The sequence below is a fragment of the Cervus canadensis genome, chromosome 3 (genome assembly GCF_019320065.1).
Source record: "Cervus canadensis isolate Bull #8, Minnesota chromosome 3, ASM1932006v1, whole genome shotgun sequence".
Classification (NCBI taxonomy): domain Eukaryota; kingdom Metazoa; phylum Chordata; class Mammalia; order Artiodactyla; family Cervidae; genus Cervus; species Cervus canadensis.
The window spans coordinates 3,969,632-3,993,594 of NC_057388.1; the positions used below are offsets into that span (position 1 = coordinate 3,969,632).

The 23,963-nt window shown below is 46.3% G+C and overlaps 1 protein-coding gene across 4 annotated transcripts in view; it reads left to right on the forward strand.

The window, feature by feature from the left end:
• Nucleotides 1-23,963, forward strand: part of COBL (cordon-bleu WH2 repeat protein) — a 300,577-nt gene that overhangs the window by 91,019 nt on the left and 185,595 nt on the right. For 2 of the 4 annotated variants that reach the window (XM_043462499.1, XM_043462501.1), the window contains exon 2: nt 10,629-10,832. In XM_043462499.1, the coding sequence (XP_043318434.1) occupies nt 10,629-10,832 (204 nt within the window). Of the gene's footprint in view, nt 1-2,557; nt 2,687-10,628; nt 10,833-23,963 lie in introns of those variants that run through there. The other 2 variants (XM_043462500.1, XM_043462498.1) reach the window with 2 other exon arrangements.

The window sequence follows — 23,963 nt, forward strand, 5'->3', positions numbered from 1 at the left end:
TGGGGAGCACCTGGCAGCCTCCAGCTGCTCTTTCCCTTGGGATGAGCAGAGGCCTCCTCCAGCTGCTGGCAGGAGGAACCAGGTGACACTGGAAGTGACCTGACCCAAGAACCAGGGTAGCTTGTGTCCAACTTCCTGCCTCTTCCAGCGGGAAGCAAACATCACGCTTGGAAAGACTCTTGAGAGGGATGGGCGACTCCCTCCTGCCTGCAGCACCCACAGGTCTGTTCAGCCCGAGCTGACTTCACCAGTGGGCCAGGCCCAGGAGGAGCAGGTGTGCCTGGCTCCTCTTTGGAATCCCCTTTCAGGCGATGCCGTTCGCCCTGCTTCCTGCCCAGGCCGCCGCCAGGGTGCACAGACAGGGATCCTGCAGGCTCGTCATTCAGCTGAGCTGGCGTCAGCATCACCATCCACGGATAGTGACCCAGAGCAGAGCCCCTTGGACAGCTCAGGGAGTGGAGAGGCATGTGGGCTTTCTCTTCTGAGGCTGCGGCCCTGCTGCCCGGCTCCTCCGTCCTGGCTGTGCGCCGGCTGTGGCCCGGGGACTTAGGTTTTAACTCAGCTGCCTGGACCGGGCCCCGGGATTTGCACTCACTGATCCAGACTGAGTCCAGACACAGCCCACACCATCTAGGACCGTCTGGCTTTAGGGGGAGCATCTGTGCCTCCTGCTTCATGTTGCAGGGCTCTGAGTGTAAAAGCCGGCTGACTGCATCCTCGCTGGTGTGGGAACTCACAAGCCTGGTCCTGATGTTTAGACAATGACTGTGTGATGGTTTTAAGGTATAACCATTTGGAACTCTGATTGATAACGTTTGAGATGCCAGAATTTTTTTTTTTTTTTTTTTTTTCATTTACTAAGACCTTCCTGCCCGGGCACTCCCAGCTGCTTGTCCTGGAGGGAGCGCTGGGAAGGTAAGTTGCTTGCTCAGTGACTCAGGCCCTGAAGAGCCCCCAGGGGGCACCCAGGAGGGGCCAGGCCCTGAGTCCCGGCTCCAGGTGGGTCCTCAGACTGGGGCAAAAACTCAGCCCTTTGACTGCCATCTGCTTCCAGACTCAGGCGGCCCCAGCTGCCCAGCACCTGCACAGACTCTCCAGGGAGGAACCAGCTACTGGATGTGACCTTGGCTTCCCTGGACCAAGCAAAGGTCACTGAAGCCTGTGGGAAGATCAGGGGCCCTCGCTGGGCAGAGAAGGCTGGTGGTGCTGTGGTATGGGGAGATGCTGCTTATGGTCAGAGGAGCCTGGGGGGTCCGTGCCCCTGGACAGCTCCTGCTATTGAACTGGCCCGTGGTCACACCCTTGAACACGCAAGCCTGAGATATTGTGCTGCTTCTGGGATGGAGGAGGTCCAAGGGGGAGGCCATGGAGAGGTCTCATCGCTGTAGCTCCTTCTTGGCCCCCTGCTCCCGGCAGGGCCCCCTCCCGTGGGTGGATCCAGCTTCTCCCCTTCCCTCGCTTCCTCTAAGGGGCCCGTGAGCCCCCACCTGCATCAGGTCCTACATCTTCTGCCTTGCCCTCCAGTGCGCTCAGCCAGAGAAGCTTCTCTTGGGCAGAGGGACACGAGAGGCAGAGACTGAGCCCAAGAAAGAGTCTCGGCCGGAAGACTCACAAAGATGAGGATGAAAACTTCATTTTATTATGATGAGATTTGGTCTTGTTCAGAGATAACAGTCATGATTAAATTGTGATACGGTCACACAACATGAAATTTACCGTTGTTTGACCGTGTGTAAGCATGCAGTTCAGGAGTGTTAAATGCATTCACATGATTGGCCAATCATCTCCAGAACTTTTCTTCATCTGGAACCATCTACCAAACTGGAACTCTGTTAAACAAAAACTCTGTAAACCCATGAAGTAAAACTGCCCATCTCCCCCCAACCCCTGGTAACCACCACTCTACTTTCTGTCTCTATGAACTTGACTGCCTGTGTTCCTTTCATAAGTGGAATCATGCAATCTGTGTCCTCCTGACTGGTATATTATTCACTTGGCATAATGTCCTCAAGATACCTTCACCTTTTAACATGTGTCAGAATTCACTTCCTTTCAAAGGCTGGATAATATTCCATAATGTGTATTTGCCACATTTTCATTTTCATTCATTTATTAATGAATTCAGATTTCATTCATTTATTCATTCATCTGTTGATAGACTCTTGAATTGTTTTCACCTTTTGGTTATTGTAAATAATGTTGCTCTGAACATGGGTATGCAAATAATCTCTTCAAGTTTTTATTTTCAATTATTTTGGGGTATATACCCAGAACTGGGATTGCTTGGTCATATGCTAGTTCTATTTTTGATTTTTTGAAGAACCTCCAGCCTGTTTTACACAGTGGCTTCCCCAGTTTACATTGCAGCCAGCAGTGCACAAGGCTTCTAATTTCTCCACTCACCATCACTTATGTTCTGTTTTTTGTTTTTTAATCCTGGGTGCCACTTAATTTAATTTTATATAATGGTGGTAGTTCGGGTCTATGCTTTTCTGTGATTTGGTCTATTAGAACTGGAAGTCTTCCTATCCAGCTTTCCGTTTACCCCCCTGGAAACTGAGGTCCGGGAAGCAGAGACTCCGCTGAGATAGCCCAGATCCAGATGGACACTCAGAACGACCTAAGAGATGCTCTTTTCTGCTGCCTCCTGGTGTGGCCTCAGAGCTGGGTCGGCCCTGATGTCCAGGTGAGGGCCAGTCACCCTGAGTGAGGGTGAACAGAGGTGCTGACACCACTTGTAGGACTTTGCAGTGGCTGGGACTACAGAGTTACCTGGTCTAGAGAGAGGCCCCCAGAGTGCCCTGAGCGATGCCTTGAGTCACGCCTTTCCTCTGCCCGTTTGCACTGCGGCTGTGCCATTGTCATCGTGAACTCGCCCCATCGGAAGTCTGTGTCCGGCCAGCTCCGACGGCGTGTCCTCTGCTGGCCCGCATGCAGCCTTATGCTGGACTTTGGCTGCCGTGCAGCGCCCCCCCACCCCAGAGCCCACTGCCTCCCTGACGAGCTCTCTGTCTGGCATCCTCTCCCACCCTACCTGTCCTCCACTTCAGCCCCCGTGCTGTGACCCTGGAGCTGGCACTGCTGCCTCCAGCCTTGCTTTTCCATCTGATGTGTGCCCAGATGCTGCCCCCCTCACCTGACTCCTCGCCTGTTCTCCCGAGTCCTCAGGGACCCTGCTGGCTGTGGGATCATCTGGATCCGTGGCAGTGTTCTCACCTTGGAACGTCTTCCTGCAGCCGCCGGGCCCCTGCTCCAGACAAAGCAGACAGGAAACCACCCTCTGCTCCCTTCCACTTCCTTGGTGACCTTGCAGAAGTCATTTAGGCACTCCCCAAATATCTGTGGGATAACCTGTGCATTTAGAACCCATCTGAGCGTGGTTTCCTCAGCTATAAAATGAGAGCTGGAGATGTTATCCTTTAGAATATGAGGCTCACATGAGACAAAGTATATTTCTATTGTATTTATTTTTCGTTGCTGTTGAAGCATAGTTGATTTTCAATATCATGCTTCTTTCAGGCATACAGCATAGTGATTCAGTTATATGTATATATACACATGCATTGGAGAAGGAAGTGGCAACCCACTCCAGAATTCTTGTCTGGAGAATCCCAGGGACAGCGCAGCCTGGTGGGCTGCCGTCTGTGGGGTCGCACAGGCAGAGGGGGACGCAGCAGGCCGGTGCCCCACAAAACTGTGTGTGTCTACCCGGGAGGACTTGGTGAGGAGCGCTATTGCGATGATTCAAGGGCAAGGTTGCAGACGCAGAGTGTGTGCGGGCTGTGCACGCCTTTAATCTGGCTTCAGGCGGTCTTTTGATGAGCTTCTCTGGTTTCTTTAATCTGGCCTCGGTGGTCTTCTCTGGGGTGGAAAATGCTAACATCTTCCATCTGTTGGGGAACTTAGTTTCACAGAGAGCTCAACGATATTGTCACATATGTCCCCTGATGTAGAACCAGGACCTGCCCCAGCTGCACTGTTGTTTCTTGGCTGTTCCTCTCGTGTCTCCGTATCCCCTTCCTCCCTTCCTTCTCTGATTAGCAACTGTTTGAATCTGCCCTTCGGAAATCAGGAAAGGTCTTAGAGGCTGGGGTCTGTTCCCTACAAATGAGAAGCAGGGGACAAAGAAAGGATGCCGGGCCCAGGAGCCCTGTGGGGTCCTGCCTTCACCCCAGGCATTGCTCTTGGTGTGAAACTTTTTCATGTACCCTTCTGAAAATCTGCAGACGTTATTTCTATGAAATAAAAACAGACTCATGAAGTTATGAACAAATTAATATATATTAACTGTATATTTTTCTATCAGCTGCTCTCATCAAATGATACAAATTTGCAGGTAAAACCATATACCATTTTCAAGTTAACACACGAGCCTCTGTTCTCAAGAGATGTTGTGATTGGTAACATAAACCAGCTCTGAGAGGCTCAGGTTTGATTGGTTCGCGGTGAAAGGTAAAAACACATTTTAAACTTCCCAGGTGCTTCTGCAGGCAGGTAGAGACCCCTGAACTCAGCCGTGTGTGTCTGGAGGTCAGGAGCGCCTGGAGGATTCTCGGGAGACAGGGTTTTGAGCTGTGTCTTCTAGGGAACAAAACCTCCAGTCAGATGGTGAGGCAGAGGCAAGCAGAGATGTTTGTGCTTCCAGGATCAGAGATCTGAGACCCAGCAGCTGAGTGGGGGAGAGCACAGAGGGGTCAGAACTGAGGATGCCTGTGATACTGAATCCAAGCTCACTCTGCTTGCTGCATGACAGGCCGATGAATCCGAGAGACGAGATGTTGAGGCCAGGAAGAGACTATTTGGAAAGCCAGCTGACGGAGAAGATGGTTAGGCTAGCACCTCAAAATAACCATCTTATTGGGGTCTGGATGCCAGGTTCTTTTATAGATCAGAGAGAAAGAGCAGTGAGGAATTAAAGTCAAAAGGCAGACTAGAGAGGGAGAGGCAGTGGGGAAGTAAAATGAAAGGGTCTTTAGTCTTGCAAAACATCTCCCAGGGAATGGCCCACCTTTGGAAGGAGTGTGTTAATCTCTCCTACTAACAGATAGGCAGGGACAAACTATCTCTCCATGAGTTGAACAAAGGCACTTTAGTTTACAGTCAAGCAGAGGGACAGGGTCCTCCAGGCAAGCCATTAAGTATGATTATAGTAATAAAAGTAATAAAAAGCAAGTCAAAGAAACACTTTCCAACATGAAATCAGAATTGGCTTCCTCCCGGTCACACTTGGAGAGCCCTGGTTTTCAAGCTGTGGTTTGGATGTCACACAGGATAGGTATGTGATAGCCTGAAGTCTATGGATCCAGATGGACACACTCAGATGGGCTTTGTTTGAAGGTGTTCGGGCCCCAATCAGATCTTTGATTTCTGCTTTTTTTTGAAAAGAGTGAGAAATTAATTTTGTTCACCTGAAATGTCCTAGTGTTTTCAGTGTTGGCCAACTTGCATGTGTTCACATGTGCGCTCACACACATGCACACCACGGCATGCTGGATCCGTAGAAGCCTCTCTGGGCGTCTGTGCAGCCCATGGAGAGAAGCTGTCATCGTGCGGTCAGGGTGCTGTGTGCAGAGCAAGGCGTGAGAGATGAAGGTCCCTGTGGTTGCACTCAGCGCATGTTCGTGGAATGAAGGATGGGCTGGCAGGAGATTGGGGTGAAAGAAGAGACTGCATTTGTGCGGACCTTGGTGATGAAGGCTTGGTTGGGGGGTGGCAAGAGGTGAAAATGGGGATGGAAAGGCTGACTCAGGGTATTGGGGACATCATTTATTTGGGGAAACCTGGAGCAGTGGACATTGATTATTTTCCCTTACTGTTGTTGTTCAGTCGCTCAGTCGTGTCTGACTCTTTGTGACCCCATGGACTGCAGCACACCAGGCTTCCCTGTCCCTCACCATCTCCCGGAGCTTGCTCAAACTCATGTCCATTGAGTCAATGATACCATCCAACCATCTCATCCTCTGTTGTCCCCTTCCCCTGCCCTCAATCTTTCCCAGCATCAGGGTCTTTTCCAGTGAGTCAGTTCTTCACATCAGGTGGCCAAAGTACTGGAGCTTCAACTTCAGCATCAGTCCGTCCTTCCAATGAATATTCAGGGTTGATTTCCTTTAGGATTGATTGGGTTGATCTCCTGCTTATTACAAAATATTGAGTAGAGTTCCCTGTGCTATACAGTATATCCTTGCTGTTTATCTATTTTATATAGCCTATCCTCTGCCTTGACTTTTCCATCTGTAAAATGGCCCAATATCTGGTCTTCCTAATAGTGGTTGAAGAATGCACTGGTTAAATTTTCAGGCTCTGAAACCAAATTGTCTGTAATCTGAGAAAGATGTGCCTGTACTTCATATCTATAAAACAGGAATAGTAGTCCCTCCCTGGAGTGTTATTGTGAGGAATAAGTGAATTAACTACACACAGACCTTAAGCCAGAGCAATATATATTTGCTACTTAGTTTAAAGGGAAAAAAATGTAATGCAATAAAGCATAAAAATTATAAAAACATGATGTAGGTCTAAGGTTTTTTCACATAAAAAAGAGAATTAATTTATATTTACGTGTCAGGTTAGAGGACAAGACCCAGCGTCACTCCTAAGGCTTGTGTTAACCAGTAATGTGAACAGTGATGGTTTGAGGCCTCATCCGAACCCCATTGCTGTTTTCCCCGTTTTAAGATTACCTCTTTTGTTTTACAAGTAATACATGGAGAAGTGATGCTATAGAAAATATTAGGAAGTGCATAGGAGTGAAAATAGCAAAACAAATGTCACGGTACCCGTCACCTGCATGCCATTGTTGCCGTTCTTTGCTTTGTCTTTCTAGACTGTTTTATGGTCTATTGCTATAATGTTTATTTCTCTTATAAGCAGTATTTCTCAAAAGAGTATTCTAAAGTTTGTTTTCCTAAAAGTCTGTACTGAACATTTTCAAACATCAACTTATATGTTTAAAGGATATTTATTCTTTCACTTTACTTCTCCAGTTTCCCCAGCACCATTTATTGAAGAGGCCGTCTTTTCTTCATTGTTTACCCTTGCCTTTTTTGTTGCAGATTCACTGGCCATCGGTGTGTGGGTCCATTTCGGGGCTTGCTGCCCGGTACCACTGATCTATAATTCTGTTTTTGTGCCAGTCCCACACTGTTTTGTTTATTGTAGCTCTGCAGTATAGCCTAAAGTCAGGAAGCCTGATTCCTCAAGCTCTTGTTTATCTTTCTCAAAATTGCCGTGGCTATTCATGGTCTTTTGTGTCCCCATACACATTTTAAAATTTATTGTTCTAGTTCAGTGGGAAATGCCCTTAGCAACTTGATAGGAATTGCATTGAATATGTAGATTGCCTGCATTGAATCTGTAGACAGTATAGTCATTTTGACAGTATTCTTTTTAATTGGAGGATAATTGCTTTGTGAGCTTCCCCAGGGGCTCAGCAGTAAAGAACCTGCTTGCAATACAGGAGACATGGCTTCGATCCCTGGATGAGGAAGATCTCCTGAAGGAGGGTCTGGCAACCCACTTTAGTATTCTTGCCGGGAGAATCTCATGGACAGAGGAGCCTGGCAGGCTACAGTCCGTGGGGTCACAGAGAGTCGGACACGACTGAGTGACTGAGGGTACACACACGCCGTTGCTTTACAGCGTCCTGTTGGTTTCCACTGCACAACAACACGGTCAGTCACAACTAAACAAATATAGATATAGCTACAGATATAGATATGTGCCCTCCCTCTTGCGTCTCCCTCCTGCCCCTGCCCCACCCCACCCCTAGGTTGTCACGGAACCCCAGGATGGGCTCCCTGGGTTATATAGCAGTGTTAGTTCTTCTTAATAACCTAAAGGAAAAAAGAACAGACATACGTATGACTGAAGCACATTATAAATCAGCTACAGTCCAGTGTAAAACAAAATTAAAAATAAAGTATGTTTAACCAATACCAGCATAACATTGTTTTTGTACTATCATTTATTGAAATTCCCTCTTTTTGACCTGTGGTTAGAACATCTTACATTTGTTTGCCATTGTAAATTGTACTGAGCATCTTTGAACCTCCCACAATGCATTCTTGTGGGAATGTTTCTTTAGGATAAATATCTAGAAATGGAATTCTGATGTCTGGTGCTTTGAGACACAATGCCCCAGCACATTGCTGTGCAGGAGAAGCTAATAATTGAGGGCTCATGTAGCCTCTTCATGGCTCCTCCATCTGGAGTCTGGAGGAGGGCAGATGGGAGGAGAGCGGGGTGGGTGGGACAAGGCCCTGGAAGCCAGACACACCTCCTCCCCAGGCCTCCAGGGAAGCTTGGATCTAACTGACACTCAGTAGTCTCAGTTCCAAAATATTTTTAATAAAGTGAGCTTCCTGAGGGTATTGTTAGCATAGGTCCTGAGGCTGAGTAAATGCCAGCTCCTATATAATAGCCAGGGTCTATGTAAAATAAAACTTTTATATAAGGAAGGGCTTCCCTGGTGGCTCAGATGGATAAAGAATCTGCCTGCAATGCAGGAGACCTGGATTCAATCCCTGAGTCAGGAAGATCCCCTATATAAGTAGGGAGCATATGAATAAATGTGTACATGTATATACATGCATGTATACATACATATACATAGATACACACATGCATGCATGCATGCTAAGTTCAGTCGTGTCTGCCTCTTTGTGACTCCATGGCCTGTAGCTCACCAGGCTCCTTTGTCCATGAGATTCTCCAGGCAAGAATACCAGAGTGGGTTGCCATTCCCTCCTCTAGGGGATCTTCCTGACCCAGGGATCAAGCCCATGTCTCTTATGTCTCCTGCATTGGCAGCTGAGTTCTTTACCACTAGCGCCACCTAGGAAGACCCATATACATACACATATGTATATATTAAAAAGCAGAGACATTATTTTGCCAACAAAGGTCCATCTAGTCAAGGTTATGGTTTTTCCAGTGGTCATGTATGGATGTGAGAGTTGGACTATAAAGAAAGCTGAGTGCCAAAGAATTGATGCTTTTGAACTGTGGTGTAGGAGAAGACTCTTGAGAGTCCCTTGGACTCCAAGGAGATCCAACCAGTCCATCCTAAAGGAGATCAGTCCTGGGTGTTCATTGGAAGGACTGATGCTGAAGCTGAAACTCCAATAGTTTGGCCACCTGATGCGAAGAGATGACTCATTTGAAAAGTCCTTGATGCTGGGAAAGATTGAAGGCAGGAGAAGGGGACAACAGAGGATGAGATGGTTGGATGGCATCACTGACTCAATGGACATGAGTTTGAGTAAACTCTGGGAGTTGGTGATGGACAGGGAGGCCTGGCGTGCTGCGGTCCGTGGGGTCGCAGAGTCGGACACGACTGAACAACTGAACTGAACTGATGTATATATTTTATATATAAGTACAAATATAAAAGTATAAAGTATATATAAATATATGTAAGTATATACTTATATATAAAATAAGACTTTGTGTAAGGTCAGTTGCCTTCCTTGAATAATCTGGAGGAGACAAAAATTCCCAAGCATGTTCATCAGAGTGGGTGATTCACTGCCAGATGTTTAAAATCTACAAGGTGAATTAAGAATTTAAAGCAGAGTCAGAAATAAGGTGAAGACCAAGGGGGAGTGGGTGGGTATTAAAATATCATTGAAGCCCCTGCCTCAAAACTGCCACCTCCATCCACAGTGCCCGTGTCTGTGGGTGTCAGTCTGGTGGGTTTTCTGGATAATTTATTACATCTTAATGTAGTCCCATCACATCCTCAGTATCATGGACTCATAGGTTCCAGATCTTCAGCTAGTCATGGATCCGGAGCTGGGGCAGTGATTTCAGCTAGAGCAACCTAGACCTGCTGGGAGGCCCCCTTAATTAGCTGGAATTTGTGACCCGCTCAATGGTTCAGAAAGGACTCATGCAAACAGATTCTTCCGCACCAACCCATCCCAAGAGGGGAACACAGTTTAGGCTGTTTCTTTCCAGGAATGCGTACTTTCAAAATGAATTCTCCGTAGGGAACAGACTGGTGGTGGCAAGGGGGAGGAGAGTGGGGGAAGGATGGAGTGGGTGGTTGGCACGAGCAGATGTGTAAGCTTTTATATAGAGAATGGATAACTACTGTGTAACACAGGGAACTGTATTCAATATCCTGTGATACACCATGATGGAAAAGAAGATGAAAACGAATGTATTAGATGTATAACTGAGTCTCACTTTGCTGGTACAGCTGAAATTAACACAGCGCTGTAAATTCTACTTCAATTTAAAAAATGTGCTCTACACTTTTCCTGGTTGTCCATTTTCTCTTAGTGTTGAAGAGTGCCAATATATTGATTTTTTTTATTGAAGTATATTTGATTTCAAATGTCCAGCAAAGTGATTCAGTTATGCATGCACACATATATATTCTTTTTCAGATTATTTTGGTTTTAGGTTATTACAAGATATTGAACACAGGTCCCCGTGCTATACAGTAGGTCCTCGTTGTAATATATTGATTTTTAAAAGTTCCTGTGACCCAGAAGGCCCTAAATACTTATAAGAATGAACGATGAGGAGGAAGGGTCCTTAGAAGCTGCTGGCTGTCAACAGCTTTGTTGATTTCAGGTCAGAAGCTGTCACCTCACTTATCCTTGCTCTTGTCACCTTTCCAGGAGGAAGATGAAGGCTCGCGCTCCCCCGCCTCCTGGGAAGCCTGCCACCCCCAACTTGCACAGCGGACAGAGATCTCCTCGCAGAGCATCCCCCGGGCCCCCACAGAACCAGCTCAGCAGGAAGCACTCGCTGGACGGCGGGGTGGTGGCCATGACCGTCGTGCTGCCCAGCGGGCTGGAGAAGAGAAGTGTGGTCAACGGGAGGTGAGGGCCCGGCTGGGGCCAGCGAGGGGAGGTGATGCAATGCAGCGTATGAGGCCTCAGGGTGTAAATCTGGGCCTAGGAACAACCTGCAGGGTCTCACCCCCCGGGCTGGGTGCCAGCGAGCTCACCACGCTCACCCTGATCCTTGGGGCCGCACAGCTCACTCCTGTTGGAGGCGGGCTCAGAGAGGAGGGCGGTCTCAGGCCCACAGGCCAACTCCCGGTAGGGGACCACCACCCGGGTCAGTGCCGGCCTCCTGGGCCCTGACACAGCATAGCTGGGGGCAGCCCCCTGAGGGACCGTGCGCAGGCCCACTTATAGACTGTTGGAGGTGTAATTGCAACCACTTACCAACTTTCCAAATGAAAACAGTGCAAGCTTACATTAAGGGATACAATGTGATGCATGGAGTTGGCATTGAAGGGAATCAATTTCCAAACCCTCGATTTCCACCTGAATCCTTATTGAGAGCTGATCTGCCTGTCAAGGGGCCTGTAGCCAAGGTCACACCCACCACCCAAGCTAAATTAGGCTTAGGGTTCGGGTTAGGGTTAGACCTGATCTGCCTGTCAAAGTGCCTGTAGCCAAGGTCACGGATTGACTTTTCTTCCCATCCCTTCCCAGTTGTAAAAGATACAACTGAAGCATTTGTAATATTCCGGAGTATTGATACTAATAGAATTTTAATAGTTTTTAATGCTAATAGAATTTCTAATATGATGTTTGATATTTATCAAAATAGATCATAATCACATTGTTTAATCATTTTTGTACTACTGTTACTAGCTCAATCTGTAATTTAAAAATTTAACAAAATCACAGGAAACAATTCCATCTAAATGTTTATACACTTTATTATGTAGAATATGATAGAGTGATCAATTATAAAGACATTCACCACAAAAATATTTTTGTATGATTCTGAAGCAGGAGTGAATGGGAGTTGTATTTCTAGAAAACCAAGGAAGGTAAGAAATGATGTAAAATATTTAAATCTTCAAAAACCATTTGCTTGAGAATTTTAAAAATGGATAATGGATAACCACATCACTCTGGGTGTTTTTATTCTCATCGATACATTGAAAAGAGTGATAGAAGAGTTTTGTGTAAAGATATTCTTATTCTGATTCTACTTGAAATTGCATCCTTTGCAACTACTTTAGTTTTATAAAGAAAGTTTCAGGTAATGATTTACTGGAGCAAAGGGGTTCACAGGTTTTTAAAATTATTTTATGCACCATGTACACAAAAATTTGAGGAACGTTGCTCCTGGCCTTAATATTTTCCTAGGATACAACATCTTTACCTCTAAGAGGTGATGCAAAACAGCTTTTCATCCATTGGGGGACACTAGGACATGCTCCTTGTGGCTGCCTCCTGGCAGAAGGCCCCGGAGCCAGAAGTTAAGACCCACGTTGGATTCCTGTGGCCCAGCATTCATAGAGGGGAGGAGTTCCTGTGGGCAGGTTCATGATAGAAAATTTCAGGTTTCTGGAGTGTCTGTGTTTCTTCTTTTACAGAGTGATCTCTGTCCTAAGTATACTTTTCTCACTTAAACTTGAGAAACAGACCATGTTATCATAGATTTAGATGCATGTAAGCCAGATTTCAACAGTACGTGAACCGTGAACTTCCAGATGTTCAAGCTGGTTTTAGAAAAGGCAGAGGAACCAGAGATCAAATTGCCAACATCTGTTAGATCATCGAAAAAGCAACAGAGTTCCAGAAAAACCTCTATTTCTGCTTTATTGATTATGCCAAAGCCTTTAACTGTGTGGATCACCACAAACTGTGGAAAATTCTTAAAGAGATGACCTGACCTGCCTCTTGAGAAATCTGTATGCAGGTCAAGAAGCAACAGTTAGAACTGGACATGAAACAACAGACTGGTTCCAAATAGGAAAAGGAGTACATCAAGGCTGTATATTGTCACCCTGCTTATTTAACTTCTATGCAGAGTACATCATGAGAAACGCTGGGCTGGAGGAAGCACAAGCTGGAATCAAGATTACCGGGAGAAATATCAATAACTTCAGGTATGCAGATGATACCACCCTTATGGCAGAAAGCGAAAAAGAGCTAAAGAGCCTCTTGATGAAAGTGAAAGAAGAGAGTGAAAAAGCTGGCTTAAAGCTCAACATTCAGAAAACTAAGATCATGGCATCTGGTCCCATCACTTCATGGCAAATAGATGGTGAAGCAGTGTCAGACTTTCTTTTCTTGGGCTCCAAAATCACTGCAGATTGTGACTGCAGCCATGAAATTAAAAGACGCTTTCTCCTTGGAAGGAAAGTTATGACCAACCTAGATAGGATATTTAAAAGCAGAGACATTACTTTGCCAACAAAGGTCTGTCTAGTCAAGGCTATGGGGCTATGGTTTCTCCAGTAGTCATGTATGGATATGAGTGTTGGACTATAAAGAAAGCTGAGTGCCGAAGAATTGATGCTTTTGAGCTGTGGTGTTGGGTGAAACTCTTGAGAGTCCCTTGGACTGCAAGGAGATCCAACCAGTCCATCCCAAAGGAGATCAGTCCTGGGTGTCCATTGGAAGGACTGATGTTGAAGCTGAAGCTCCAATATTTTGGCCACCTGATGCGAAGAACTGACTCGTTTGAAAAGACCCTGATGCTGGGAAAGATTGAAGGTGGGAAGAGAAGGGGATGACAGAGGATGAGATGGCTGGATGGCATCACCGACTCAATGGTCATGAGTTTGAGTAGGCTCCAGGAGTTGGTGATGGACAGGGAGGCCTGGCGTGCTGCGATTCATGGGGTCAGAAAGAGTCAGACACAACTGAGTGACTGAACTGAACTGAGTTTTATCAGGAAAGTATTAGGGGTACTCACCATTCTTATATTAATATTTGGGCTCAATTTCTAGTTGTATTTTAGCAAGTCACTTTATTGAAATATGATTAACCTATAAAAGTTGCCATGTTGACTGCGTACGACTTAATGAGTTTGTGAATAAGGGTACACATGTGAAACCATGACTTCTATCAGTCTAGTTACATATTTTTTTTAAAGAAAATGGACTCACAGATCCTGTCTTAAAGTACACACAGGTCTGGTTTTATAAATGCACAAGGAGAGATAGAATATCTGCTTGAAAACTAAAAACACTATTTTGAAAAGTGTTTTCAAACTGAACATATTCTTCCAATTTTATCTTTAGTTTTCATTTTCTTCCAAAGTAGAAGTTATCATGGTGCCATTTTGCGATGCAGCTATGAGAGCGGGTTCAGCCGTAGAGATTAAGTATTAAAATAGATTTCTCTTTTCTGAGTAGTAAATACTTATCCCTTCCCAAGGTTTCCTGCAGCAGCCTGTGGGCTCCCTCAGCAGCTTGTAACTTGCTGACGCGGCAGCTTCTTGCTGCAGGAATTGGTTTTATGTGTCCTACTCTTTAATAATGTAAGAGCGGGCCAAAGTCACATCCTGACCCGCGCTGAAACCAGATCTCCTAGTTGTTTATCAGTTGTGATTTCTCTCTTCCATTTTATCAGAGAACATGCCCACCTTTTTGCAGGATAAGCAAATTTATAATTTATAGTTAGTACCTTAACCACACTATTTCTAAACATGGAAGATTCTCACAAGGAAAGCACATTAGTACATGAAGTCTGGCATATTCTGCATATGGCAGTGATTTTTCTTTCTCTTTTTTTAAAGTTTCCTTTGGACTTAAAAACACAATTCCCAGTCTGTTCTTAGATGAGACGTGGGAACAGGTGTTCTGGAACTTTCTTAAGGAAGATGCTCTGGTGGGTGCCCTTTTAGGAAGGGTGCTGTCAGCACTGCTCAGGGTCCCTGCGAGGAGAATGCTGTCCCCTCACTCTAATTGGAAGACAAGTAGAGAGAAGGTCTTTGAAAGGACAATGCCCTTTGGCAAAAGGGAGCTTCATAAATGGTGCGAAGCATTCACGTGTCGGGGCTGTGTCATCCTGACATGGTCAGCTAACTCACGTCCAGTTGGCATGCGTGCCCCCGGGGCCTGGGACAGGAGAAGGCAGCATTCTCTTCTCAGAGTCCAGGAAACCTCTCCCGGTGTTCAGTGCTGCGATTCTGCTGCTGTGGGCTGTCAGACCCCTTTTGTAACAGCCCAGTTTACAACTCTGCATGGATCTGCAGGTCCCAGGCCTTGTCAACAGCACAAGGCCCCCGTGGTATAAGTGTTATCCTCAGTGCCTCTTCTGGAGAGAGCTCGCCTGCTCCCAGGTGAAGGGGAGGGGCAGCGAGCCCAGCCTGGTCTTCCTCCTTCACCTGCCCGGCAAGGTGCGGGCCATGCCCCTGCAGAGGAGGGCAGGGAGCTGGCCTCTCTTCAGCACCAGGACATGAAGGGATGAAGCTGGGAAGGGCAGTTGGGACGCAGGGGACTCTGCCAGAAGAACATTTTCCATGTAGCAGGCTAACAGTCAGGTTTGGTTTACTTTGATTTACATTTTTACTTAAAGAATACCCTTTTTAAAAAATACTTTATTTTTCAGAGCAGTTTTAAGTTCACAGCAAAATTGAGAGGAAGGCAGTGATATTTCTCACACACCCCCTGCCCCTGTATACACCCGACTTCCTCCACTATCACAACTCTCACCAGAGTGGTGCATCTCTTCTAACTAATGAACCAGCACGCACACATCATTTCCCCTGAAGTCCATCGTTTACACTAGGGTTCACGCTCCTTGTTGTATGTTCTGTGGGTCTGGACAAATGTATCATGACATGTGTCCACCATTATAGTATGATACAGAGTATTTTCATTGCCTTAAAAATCCTCCCGGAGAAAATTCCTGGGACATAAATCCTTATGTGACATTAACGGGAGGTGAATCTTTTTGAACATATAATACATTTGATTATCCTGGTCCTAATTCACCGTTTCTAGTGACTGCCTCCCGAATGTTTTTGCCTTATTAAGTCATTGCTTGTTTGAGCTAAATCTAAGAGAAGTTTAAAAAAAAAAACACACAATCATTCTGGTGATGCAGAATGTCATCAAGAGTTTCCAATTACTACTAAGTTTCTTTATGAGAATCTTTCCTACAAGGAAATAGCCTGGTTAAGGGGCTGATCATAAACTCTCAACTCCTTGCTTATCCTGTGAAAAGGTGGGGGTATTCTGTACTGAAGCCATAATTTAATCTTTCACAGAAGATGCTATTACTGTTTTGAATTTGGTGCTAAACCAATCATCCTAAGAGACAGGCTCCTTTTGTGGGAGACTGAACAGACTGGGACCCAAACAGACTGAAAAAATGAAAATAATCATTTATTGATTATTGAACTCTTAGCTTTCATGAGACACTGGGAAGAGGACATCCCAGCAAACAGAAGGAAATAAATAGCATTTGCAAAAGGACTAGTTTGTGTAAGAAGGGGAAAGTTTAGTGTTGCTGGAACCTGGATTGAGAAGGGGAGATGCGTGGGCCTGGACTCAAGGGCCGGCCAGCTTCCAGGAGTCTGCTGGCCTGGCTATCCTGTGGTTCCACGTACCGCTGACAAGATTACACGTGCCGCTGGGAGCACACCGGTCCACTCCAGTGCTGGGCAGGTCAGGAGAAAGCTGGTGCATCAAAGCATAATTTTAACTTACACGTAGGAAACAGTAGTTGTGCCTTAGAGGTAGCATGCAAATTTCACATGTATTTTTTTTTTTTTAAAGAAGTATAGCCAATTAACAATGTTGTGATAGTTTCAGGGGGACAGTAAAGGAACTCAGTCATACATATACATGTATCCGTTCCCCCCCAGATCACATGCATTTTAAAAATGAATACTAACGGGCAACTTTAAAGATACCTGGGCTGTGTCCCAGATCCCCCAGTGGGCGGGTTGACTGGACTACTGAGTGAGAGACAGAAGAAAACCTGCTCCCATGTGACCTGGACACAGGAAGCGCTAGATTCCTAAGTCACAGGACCTCCAAGATAGAGGTTAATGATATCGAGTTGTAGTTAAGAAAAATACAAGTTTTCATGATCAGAACCCAACCAGAATGCACCCCTTGTTGAGATCGCCCATCCAAGCCTGTCCGAGTACTATCTCATGGCATCCTGTCCATCAGGATAACTGTTGGGCTCCCAGCTTCTGAAATCTCCCTGCAGGTCAAGGTGTTCCAACCAGCAGGGTCTTTTAAACAGTTCTACAGTTGAGTGCCTTTGGAGCAGGTAGGCCCTCCTGTTGGCATACAGCCCCACTCCTTCTTGTCACATACTCAGGCCCTCTGTAGGCTGGGGCAGCTGCCTGGCTTCTGGTGACATTTAGGTTTTGTGAGGATGGGACCAGCACTCAGATTTGGCTCTGTCGTCCTGACGGCCAGGCTTCTGACTTGTTCCTGAGGTGCAAGCACCCCTGGTCATTTTACTGCAGTCTTGTAACTCAGCAGTGGCCACAGGACTGGAAAAGGTCAGTTTTCATTCCAAACCAAAGAAAGGCAATGCCAAAGAATGCTCAAACCACCCCACAATTGCACTCAGCTCACACGCTAGCAAAGTGATGCTCAAAATTCTCCAAGCTACGCTTTAACAGTATGTGAACTGAGAACTTGCAGATATTCAAGTGGGATTTAGAAAGGGCAGAGGAATCAGAGATGAAATTGCCAACATCCGCTGGATCATAGAAAAAGCAAGAGAATCCCAGAAAAACATCTACTTCTGCTTTATTCACTATGCTAAAGCCTTTGTGTGAATCACAGCACACTGGAAAATTCTTAAAGAGATGGGAATACCAGACCACCTTACTACTGCCTCCTGAGAAACCTGTCAAGAAGCAACAGTTAGAACTGGACGTGGAACAATGGACTGGTTCCAAACTAGGAAGGGAGTACGTTAAGCCTGTATATGGTCACCCTGCTTAATTAACTTATATGCAGAGTACATCATGGGAAATGCCAGGCTGGGTGAAGCACAAGCTGAAATCAAGATTACCAGGAGAAATATCAATAACCTCAGATATCAGATGACACCACCCTCGTGGCAGAAAGCAAAGAGGAACTAAAGAGCCTCTTGAAAGTAAAAGAGGAGAGTGAAAAAGCTGGCTTAAAACTCAACATTCAGAAAACTAAGATCATGGCATCTGGTCTCACCACTTCATGGCAAATAGATGGGGAAACAATGGAAATAGTGAGAGACTTTCTTTTCTTGGGCTCCAAAATCACTACAGATGGTGACTGAAACCATGAAATTAAAAGACTCTTGCTCCTTGGAAGAAAAGCTATGACAAACCTAGGTAGCATATTAAAAAGCAGAGACATTACTTTGCCAACAAAGGTCTGTTTAGTCAAAGCTATGGTTTTTTCAGTAGTCATGAATGGATGTGAGAGTTGGACCATAAAGAAAGCTGAGCACCAAAGAATTTATGCTTTTGAACTATGGTGTTGGAGAAGACTCTTGAGAGTCCCTTGGACTGCAAGGAGGTCCAACCAGCCAATCCTAAAGGGAAGCAGTCCTGAGGACTGATGCTAAAGCTGAAGCTCCAACACTTTGCCCACCTGATGTGAAGAACTGACCCTTTTGAAAAGACCCTGATGCTGGGACAGATTGAAGATGAGAGGAGAAGGGGATGACAAAGGATGAGATGGTTGGATGGCATCCCTGACTTGATGGACATGAGCTTGAGAAGCTCTGGGAGTTGGTGTTGGACTAGGAAGCCTTGCATGCTGCAGTCTATGGGGTCACAAAGAGGCCGACATGACTGAGCATTTGAACTGAACCGAACTCTTCTCTCAGGCCTCACCTGATAGGCCCAGGATTTAAGTGGTCATAAAACGGAATTCTTCCTGGTGACTCCAGCCTCAAACCCAGAGCCCCGCCTCTGATGCATAGACCCTCTCTGGGCAGGCCCACTCACAACTTGTCGTTTCCTGCTTCTGTGTTGCCAGGTGATGCTGCTGAACTGGACTTCTCTGACTCTGTTACACCAGAGCCTCCCTGAGTCAGGCCTCCGGCCACCTCCTGGCCTCAGTCCCACAGAAGAAAGTAGACCCATTCGGCCAGTGTGAGATTTGACACGCAGTGCACACAGACTAAGTTTTTGTATTAACACTACAGCGACTTTAGTGTGGTTTGTACGCTTGACGCTGTGGACCTATTTATGCAGTCCTTGCCTCGGTACCAAGTGCTCATTTCATGGGGACTGATGGTGCAGTGGTTTTCACTAGGGCCCTGGACCCAGCGGTCTGGGCTTTGCGCTTCAGAACAGATTAGACTTTGAGAACCCTGATACCATGAGCGCGATGACTCTGCTAGGTGCCAGTGCGCCTGGGCAAGTGCAGGGTCCCCAAGGTGCGTCCAGGGTCTCAGAAGGAAGCTGTCGGATGGCTACAGTAAGCAGTTCAGGGGCCTCTAGCAGCCCGTTCAAGGCCAGCTTTGTGAACTGGATGGACATGCCCTTTTTCAGAGAAGGAAGAGCCCGCCTCCAGCCAGCCTGATGGAATGGGACGCAGCCTGACTCCCATGTGGTCCACAGACTCCCCGCTCCCCTGGGCCCCACACGTGCTCTGCACCTGGGGGTGTAATGTGGCAAAGGCTCTTCCTTGCTCCGTCCAACTATCCACCAGGATTTTAAAAAGAACTGCACAGGAAGAGGTTTTTCTTATTGAAACCACCGACTCATGCAAATCATTTTTGGGGAAACTCTATGTAATTGAAGAAAGTGGGGAAAACCACTAGACCTTTCAGGTATGACCTAAGTCAAATCCCTTATGATTATACAGTGGAAGTGAGAAATAGATTTAAGGGACTAGATCTGATAGACAGAGTGCCTGATGAACTATGGACGGAGGTTCGTGACATTGTACAGGAGACAGGAATCAAGACCATCCCCAAGGAAAAGAAATGCAAAAAACTAAAATGGATGTCTAAGGAGGCCTTACAAATAGCTGTGAAAAGAAGAGAAGCAAAAAGCAAAGGAGAAAAGGAAAGATATACCCATTTGGATGCAGAGTTCAAAAAAATAGCAAGGGGAGATAACAAAGCCTTCCTCAGCAATCAGTGCAAAGAAATAGAGGAAAACAATAAAATGGGAAAGACTAGAGATCTCTTCAAGAAAATTAGAGATACCAAGGGAATATTTCATGCAAAGACGGGCTCAATAAAGGACAGAAATGGCATGGACCTCACAGAAGCAGAAGATATTAAGAAGAGGTGGCAAGAATACACAGAACTATACAAAAAAAAATCTTCATGTCCCAGATAATCCTGATGGTGTGATCACTCACCTAGAGTCAAACATCTTGGAATGTGAAGTCAAGTGGGCCTTAGGAAGCATCACTATGAACAAAGCTAGTGGAAGTGATGGAATTCCAGTTGACCTATTTCAAATCCTGAAAGATGATCCTGTGAAAGTGCTGCACTCAATATGCCCGCAAATTCGGAAAACTCAGCAGTGGCCATAGGAATGGAAAAGATCAGTTTTCATTCCAATCCCAAAGAAAGGCAATGCCAAAGAATGCTCAAACCACTGCATAATTGCATTCATCTCACACACTAGCAAAGTAATGCTCAAAACTCTCCAAGCCAGACTTCAGCAATATGTGAACCGTGAACTTCCAGATGTTCAAGCTGGTTTTAGAAAAGGCAGAGGAACCGGAGATCAAATTGCCAACATCTGCTGGATCACTGAAAAAGCAAGAGAGTTCCAGAAAAACCTCTATTTCTGCTTTATTGACTATGCCAAAGCCTTTGTCTGTGTGGATCACAATAAACTATGGAAATTTCTTAAAGAGATGGGAATACCAGACCACCTGACCTACCTCTTGAGAAACCTGTATGCAGGTCAGGAAGCAACAGTTAAAACTGGACAGGGAACAACATACTGATTCCAAATAGGAAAAGGAGTATGTCAAGGCTGTATATTGTCACCCTGCTTATTTAACTTTTATGCAGATTACATCATGAGAATTGCTGGGCTGGATGAATCACACACTGGAATCAAGATTGCCAGGAGAAATATCAATAACTTTAGATATGCAGATGACACCACCCTTATGGCAGAAAGTGAAGAGGAACTAAAAAGCCTCTTGATGAAAGTGAAAGAGGAGAGTGAAAAAGTTGGCTTAAAGCTCAACATTCAGAAAACTAAGATCATAGCATCTGGTCCCATCACTTCATGGGAAACAGATGGGGAAACAGTGGCTGACTTTCTTTTTGGGGGCTCCAAAATCACTGCAGATGGTGCAGTCATGAAATTAAAGATGCTTACTCCTTGGAAGGAACGTTATGACCAACCTAGACAGCATTAAAAAGCAAAGACATTACTTTTGTCAACAAAGATCCATCTAGTCAAGGCTATGGTTTTTTCACTAGTCATGTATGGATGTGAGAGTTGGATTATAAAGAAAGCTGAGCACTGAGGAATTGATGCTTTTGAACTGTGGTGTTGGAGAAGACTCTTGAGAGTCCCTTGGACTGCAAGGAGATCCAACCAGTCCATCCTAAAGGAGATCAGTCCTGGGTGTTCATTGGAAGGACTGATGCTGAAGCTGAAACTCCAATCCTTTGGCCACCTGATGTGAATAACTGACTCATTGGAAAAGACCCTGATGCTGGGAAAGATTGAAGGCAGAAGGAGAAGGGGACGACAGAAGATGAGTTGGTTGGATTGCATCACCGACTCGATGGACATGAGTTTGGGTGGACTCCGGGAGTCGGTGATGGCCAGGGAGGCCTGGCATGCTGCGGTTCATGGGGTCACAAACAGTTCGACATGACTGAGCGACTGAACTGAACTGAACTGATGTATTTTAAAGTAATGTTTTTTTAAGAAAAGAATTAGAAAAATTTTATTCACTTTCTAAATTTAAAAATAGAGACAACAAGTGCTGAAAAATAAATTTCATCCCTAAGTTGAGAGCACTTACAATTCATTTGGGAAACAGAGGTTTAAAAGTTGGGAGGAAAAGGATATTTGAGGAGCGATGGAGAGAAACACCAAAGATCTGCCCCATTACCCACCCCCAGCAATGTGCTTTGGGATTACTGGTCCTCTTTTTGACTGCCTTTTAGTCTTCCACCTGATGTGAAGAGCTGACTCATTGGAAAAGATCCTGAAGCTGGGAAAGATTGAGGGCAGGAGGAGAAGGGGACGACAGAGGATGAGATGGCTGGATGGCATCACCGACTCGATGGACATGGGTTAGTGTGGACTCTGGGAGTTGGTGATGGACAGGGAGGCCTGGCATGCTGTGATGCATGGGGTCGCAAAGAGTTGGACACGACTGGGTGACTGAACTGAACTGAACTAGTCTTCCCTTGAACTTGGGACTTAGGATGACAGAGAGGGGAGCAGAGCCCCTGATCACGGTATCTGTCTTTGTCTTGGCTCAGGCTGCCTTGCACAACATCACAGACAGGGCAGCCTGAGCCACAGACATTGATTCCACACAACCTGCAGGCTGAAAGCCCAGGGTCAAGGTGGTGGTGACCGCGGGTGATGTCATCCCTAGTGGATGATGTCATCCTCTTCCTGGTCACAGGCGGCCTCCATTCTCTCTGCTCACACAGCCCCCTCGTGGGTTTGCAGGGATAGCAAACTCTCAATGTCCCGTCTTCTAATGACACGAATCCTGTCACATTAGCACCCGCTCTTATGACCTCATTTAACCCTGATTGCATCCTTAGAGGTCCCATGTCCAGATACAGTCATACTGGGATTTGGGGAATCAATGTGAATATGGGGGGACATAATTTTATTTATAGGCTCATTTATACCACGTGACCATGAAACCCAGGGGTGTGCTTGGGGTCCTTAGCGATAATTGTCTATTCAGTTTTCTTAATTCACCTGACTCTTGACTTGACCCTCTGGGATCAACTTTTGGCCCTCTGAGAACTAGTTTTTTTGTCTGTAAGACTGCAGAAACTTTAGTGAGCAGTCCCTCAAGCACGCTACTTTAAAAGAGTGTATCTTGGCCTGGGGCAGAGACAGCTCTGAGCGGTGGTGAGAATAATTGTCTCGAGTCCTTCCACTAAACCACTCTGCACAGGGCTGGGGGCAGACATGCCCGACCCCTCGTCAAAGGGCAGCAGATCAGAGTTGGTGCCAGTCCTCAGGTGGGAGGTGTGGAGGGGAGGCCGGCTCAGGAGGCGATGAGTGTGCGGGAGGAACCAGGCCGCCTCCTCCAGTCTCCGGGAAGTCCTCTCCAAGGCCCAGTGAAGGGCACACACGGGGCCTGGCTAGAAGCTCTCGTCCTCTGCACGTTGAGGTCTGGTACATGCAGATCTGCAAGGACCAGGCAACTTGGTTCCTCCATGACCACGGCCGGGCGTGGCTGCGGTGCTGCGGTACCCTCTTCCTTCTGGGTCTTTCTCCAGGAGCACCAGAGCCCCTGAAAGGCCTGACTAGCTGTTTGGAGTTTGGGGACCTTAAATGCCCATCGACAGCCACTTTCAAAGTGCACAAGGTGCACCCCATTTTCTGAGGACACTGTCCAGAAAAGAGTGGGGTAGAAAGTGTTAACTCAGATCACACTTTACATGAGCCTGGGGAGGAATCACCTGAGTGGGAGGCCCTCCAGGAAACGTGAGAAGAACTGATGCTTTTGGACCCGTGTCCTCGTGTTCACCCCTATACTATGCATCCAGCTCCTTAAATGCAACCCATATCAGTCTGCATTAGGCTGCAATGTCTGTCCGAGAGTCACAGAAAAAGGCCTGCAGGACAGAGGGCTCTCCCAAGTCTGAGCTCCTCTCATGCCCCAAACCTCCTCAGTTTCCTGCAGAAACCCTCAGTCCTGGCCTGGGTCCCAGCCCTCGAAAGCAATGCTGTGACCCCTTGGCTGATCAAGTTGAGTTGGTAATGGGCTCTGTGCTCTTGAGACAATTTCAGCACATGCCTTGAACAGGGTGTGGTGTTGCTGAATTTTATGATTGTGGTCTTCCTTGTTTTTTTTTTTTTTTTTTTTTGCTTCCCCCTTAACTGAATTTAATGATAAATTTGAGGAAACAGGTCTCCAGCACATATTTCTGCTTGGGAATCCCTTCCCTCCCCTCCCCCACAGGTGTTTTGTCGAGAATTGCTTCCACCCTCGAGTGTTGGCAACATCCCTGCAGCTTTGTCACCAAGGATGACAGAAAAGCAAGAGCAGCTGGGTGGGTGCTGACCCCCTGATTGTGGAGGAGCCAGCCCACCGGCGG